This window comes from Oncorhynchus kisutch, unplaced genomic scaffold, assembly GCF_002021735.2.
Source record: "Oncorhynchus kisutch isolate 150728-3 unplaced genomic scaffold, Okis_V2 Okis02a-Okis13b_hom, whole genome shotgun sequence".
In the NCBI taxonomy this organism is placed as follows: domain Eukaryota; kingdom Metazoa; phylum Chordata; class Actinopteri; order Salmoniformes; family Salmonidae; genus Oncorhynchus; species Oncorhynchus kisutch.
In genome coordinates, this window is record NW_022261979.1 from 11,598,625 (window position 1) to 11,603,982 (window position 5,358).

Consider the following 5,358-nt stretch of genomic DNA (forward strand, 5'->3'; position numbering starts at 1 on the left):
AGGGCTATATGAATAAATTTGATTTGATTTGATTTGATTTGACTCCGTACCGTAACACCCTGTATATAGCCTCCACATTGACTCCGTACCGTAACACCCTGTATATAGCCTCCACATTGACACCGTACCGTAATACCCTGTATATAGCCTCCACATTGACTCTGTACCGTAATACCCTGTATATAGCCTCCATATTGACTCAGTACCGTAATACCCTGTATATAGCCTCCACATTGACTCTGTACCGTAATACCCTGTATATAGCCTCCATATTGACTCTGTACCGTAATACCCTGTATATAGCCTCCACATTGACTCTGTACCGTAATACCCTGTATATAGCCTCCACATTGACTCTGTACCGTAATAGAGAGAAAAGGGGGGAGGTAGAATACAAGAGGAGAAGGAACGAGAGAGAGTGAGAGAGAGAGAGAGAGAGAGAGAGAGAGAGAGAGAGAGAGAGAGAGAGAGAGAGAGAGAGAGAGAGAAGGGGGAGGTAGAATACAAGAGGAGAGGAACGAGAGAGAGAGAGAGAGAGAGAGAGAGAGAGAGAGAGAGAGAGAGAGAGAGAAAGAGAGAGAAGGGGGAGGTAGAATACAAGAGGAGAGGAACGAGGAACGAGAGAGAGAGAGAGAGAAAGAGAGAGAGAGAGAAGAGAGAGAATGAAAAAAGGGGGGGTTATTACCTTGAGAATGTCTCCTTGTGCCAGTTGGAAAGTGCTTGCTGAGACGTTGATGCCCTTTCCCGTCTCCACCTGAATGCTGTAGACACACTCGTGGCTGTTGTCGTAGTTCAGTGGGTAGTTGGGCGACAACACAACTCCTTCGCTGTTGGAAACGGTTGAGCCGCACTCCGCTAGAGAACAAAGACACAGAGTGGAATAAAGTGACCCGAACGAGAGAATTCTCTTCCAATGTCTGTAATGTTTCCCTGTGACGGATATATTCAGTATATCATTTCACTGAGCAAAAGACGAGAGTTCAAATGCATTTACGAAAAAGCCTATTTCTAATCGCTGTAGTTTTCAAAGTCTATTCCTTTCCTCACTGTCACTGTTCCTTTCCTCACCGTCACTGTTCCTTTCCTCACTGTCACTGTTCCTTTCCTCACCGTCACTGTTCCTTTCCTCACTGTCACTGTTCCTTTCCTCACTGTCACTGTTCCTTTCCTCACTGTCACTGTTCCTTTCCTCACTGTCACTGTTCCTTTCATCACTGTCACTGTTCCTTTCCTCACTGTCACTGTTCCTTTCCTTTCCTCACTGTCACTGTTCCTTTCCTCACTGTCACTGTTCCTTTCCTCACTGTCACTGTTCCTTTCCTCACTGTCACTGTTCCTTTCCTCACTGTCACTGTTCCTTTCCTCACTGTCACTGTTCCTTTCATCACTGTCACTGTTCCTTTCCTCACTGTCACTGTTCCTTTCATCACTGTCACTGTTCCTTTCCTCACTGTCACTGTTCCTTTCCTCACTGTCACTGTTCCTTTCCTTTCCTCACTGTCACTGTTCCTTTCCTCACTGTCACTGTTCCTTGTCACTTGTCCTTTCCTTCATCACTGTCACTGTTCCTTTCATCACTGTCACTGTTCCTTTCATCACTGTCACTGTTCCTTTCCTCACTGTCACTGGTTCCTTGTCCTCACTGTCACTGTTTCGCTTTCCTCACTGCACTGTTCCTTTCCTGTCCTCAACCGTCACTGTTTCCTTTCCTTTCCTCACCGTCACTGTGTCCTTTCCTCACTGTCACTGTTCCCTTTCCTCACTGTCACTGTTCCTTTCCTCACTGTCACTGGTTCCTTTCTCACTGTCACTGTTCCTTTCCTCACCGTCACTGGTTCTTTCCTTTCCGCACTGTCACTGGTTCCTTTCCTCACTGTCACTGTTCTTTCCTCACTGTCACTGTTTCCTTTCCTCACCGTCCACTGTTCCTTTCCTTTCCTCACTGTCACTGTTCCTTTCCTCACTGTCACTGTTCCTTTTCCTCACCGCTCACTGTTCCTTTCCTTTCTCACTGCCTGTTTCCTTTCCTCACTGTCACTGTTCCTTTCCTCACTGTCACTGTTCCTTTCCTCACTGTCACTGTTCCTTTCCTCACTGTCACTGTTCCTTTCCTCACCGTCACTGTTCCTTTCCTCACCGTCACTGTTCCTTTCCTTCCTCACTGTCCACTGTTCCTTTCCTCACTGTCACTGTTCCTTTCCTCACTGTCACTGTTCCTTTCCTCACCGCACTGGTTCCTTTCCTTTCCTTTCCTCACTGTCACTGTTCCTTTCCTCACTGTCACTGTTCCTTTCCTCACCGTCACTGTTCCTTTCCTCACTGTCACTGTTCCTTTCCTCACTGTCACTGTTCCTTTCCTCACTGTCACTGTTCCTTTCCTCACCGTCACTGTTCCTTTCCTTTCCCTCACTGTCACTGTTCCTTTCCTCACTGTCACTGTTCCTTTCCTCACTGTCACTGTTCCTTTCCTCACTGTCCACCACTGTTCCTTTCCTCACTGTCACTGTTCCTTTTCCTCACCGTCACTGTTTCCTTTCCTCACTGTCACTGTTCCTTTCCTCACGTCACTGTTCCTTTCCTCAGTGTCACTGTTCCTTTCCTCACGTCACTGTCATGTCCTTTCCTTCCTCACTGTCACTGTTCCTTTCCTCACTGTCACTGTTCCTTTCCTCACCGTCACTGTTCCTTTCCTCACTGTCACTGTTCCTTTCCTCACTGTCACTGTTCCTTTCCTCACTGTCACTGTTCCTTTCCTCACTGTCACTGTTCCTTTCCTCACTGTCACTGTTCCTTCCTTCCTCACTGTCACTGTTCCTTTCCTCACTGTCACTGTTCCTTTCATCACTGTCACTGTTCCTTTCCTCACTGTCACTGTTCCTTTCCTCACCGTCACTGTTCCTTTCCTCACTGTCACTGTTCCTTTCCTCACTGTCACTGTTCCTTTCCTCACTGTCACTGTTCCTTTCCTCACTGTCACTGTTCCTTTCCTCACTGTCACTGTTCCTTTCCTCACCGTCACTGTTCCTTTCCTCACCATCATCATCAGTACTGTGAGAAAGTAGTCTAACATCACACGTCGGATAACAGACTGAGTACACTTCTGAAATCACTACAGCTTTCATTCCCAATATCCTTATGACATTCGAGTTACAGACTAGAAAGATGGAGAGATACAGGCTAGATATATACAGAATAGAGAGATGGAGAGATACAGACTAGATATATACAGACTAGAGAGATGGAGAGATACAGACTAGATATATACAGACTAGAGAGATGGAGAGATACAGACTAGATATATACAGACTAGAGAGATGGAGAGATACAGACTAGATATATACAGACTAGAGAGATGGAGAGATACAGACTAGATATATACAGACTAGAGAGATGGAGAGATACAGACTAGATATATACAGACTAGAGAGATGGAGAGATACAGACTAGATATATACAGACTAGAGAGATGGAGAGATACAGACTAGATATATACAGACTAGAGAGATGGAGAGATACAGACTAGATAAATACAGACTAGAGAGATGGAGAGATACAGACTAGATATATGCAGACTAGAAATATAGAGAGATACAGACTAGATATATACAGACTAGAGAGATGGAGAGATACAGACTAGAAATATAGAGAGATACAGACTAGATATATACAGACTAGAGAGATGGAGAGATACAGCCTAGAGAGATGGAGAGATACAGACTAGATATATACAGACTAGAGAGATACAGACTAGAGAGACTGAAGCAGGATCGAGGACCCAGTTTGAGACCGTATACCTAGAGACTAGAGAGACTGAAGCAGGATCTAGGACCCTGTCTGAGACCGTATACCTAGAGACTAGAGAGACTGAAGCAGAATCTAGGACCCTGTCTGAGACCGTATACCTAGAGACTAGAGAGACTGAAGCAGGATCGAGGACCCTGTCGGAGACCGTATACCTAGAGACTAGAGAGACTGAAGTAGGATCTAGGACCCTGTCTGAGACCGTATACCTAGAGACTAGAGAGACTGAAGCAGGATCTAGGACCCCTGTCTGAGACCGTATACCTAGAGACTAGAGAGACTGAAACATGATCGAGGATCCTGTCTGAGACTGTATACCTAGAGACTAGAGAGACTGAAGCAGGATCGAGGACCCTGTCTGAGACTGTATGCCTAGAGACTAGAGAGACTGAAGCAGGATCGAGGATCCTGTCTGAGACCGTATACCTAGAGACTAGAGAGACTGAAGCAGGATCTAGGACCCTGTCTGAGACCGTATACCTAGAGACTAGAGAGACTGAAACATGATCGAGGATCCTGTCTGAGACCGTATACCTAGAGACTAGAGAGACTGAAGCAGGATCTAGGACCCTGTCTGAGACCGTATACCTAGAGACTAGAGAGACTGAAGCAGGATCTAGGACCCTGTCTGAGACCGTATACCTAGAATCGTATACAGAATACAGTATCTACCCATTTCCTCCTGTTCCTCCTCTCTCCTCTGCTCTAAATAGAGACTTTTTTAATACATTGTCCTATGCACAGTCCACACAGAGCCAATAAGCAAATGAAATCAGCTGACCACGTACCCACACACCTTGGCAGAGGGGCACTCCACATGCGGCGACCGCCTCCCAGGCACCAGATCTCCCTCGCCCCCTTTAGGCGATAGCCGGTATTGCAGGAGAAAACCAGCGAGTCCCCGATGCCAAAGCTGATGCCCGTGTGCCAGCCAAACCTGGGGGTCCCGGGGTCCTCACACGGCTCCAGATTATACTCTGAAAAGGGAAGAAGAAAGAAACAACACAGGGTCATTCCAAAAGTCATCTTTTCCCTGGATTTATTAAGTCCTCTCTCCTTGCATTCCAAAAGTCATCTTTTCCCTGGATTTATTACGTCCTCTCTCCTTGCATTCCAAAAGTCATCTTTTCCCTGGATTTATTATGTCCTCTCTCCTTGCATTCCAAAAGGCATCTTTTCCCTGGATTTATTACGTCCTCTCTCCTTGCATTCCTTCTCAAAAACACCTTGGTGAAGAAATATCTGAGGTGAGGGACTATGGATCTTCTCCTCACAATGCAGTTCTGGGGGACCCGAGGAGAGAGGAAACCAGGGAAAGACAAATTAAGAGAGAGGGGAAGTCAATGTGGGGTACTAACAAGGGAACCACGTGGTGAAAGGAAAGGAAAGGAAAGGAAAGGAAAGGAAAGGAAAGGAAAGGGAAGGAAAGGGAAGGGAAGGGAAGGGAAGGGAAGGGAAGGGAAGGGAAGGGAAGGGAAGGGAAGGAAAGGCAAGGCAAGGCAAGGCAAGGGAAGGGAAGGGAAGGGAAGGGAAGGGAAGGGAAGGGAAGGGAAGGGA

The 5,358-nt window shown here is 46.5% G+C and overlaps 1 protein-coding gene across 1 annotated transcript in view; it reads right to left on the reverse strand.

The window, feature by feature from the left end:
- The window catches only part of LOC116359260 (CUB and sushi domain-containing protein 3-like), a 547,528-nt gene that overhangs the window by 341,825 nt on the left and 200,345 nt on the right, over positions 1-5,358 (reverse strand). Inside the window, 2 exon segments of the mRNA XM_031811826.1 lie at positions 686-855; positions 4,590-4,778. Coding sequence (XP_031667686.1) covers positions 686-855; positions 4,590-4,778 — 359 coding nt within the window.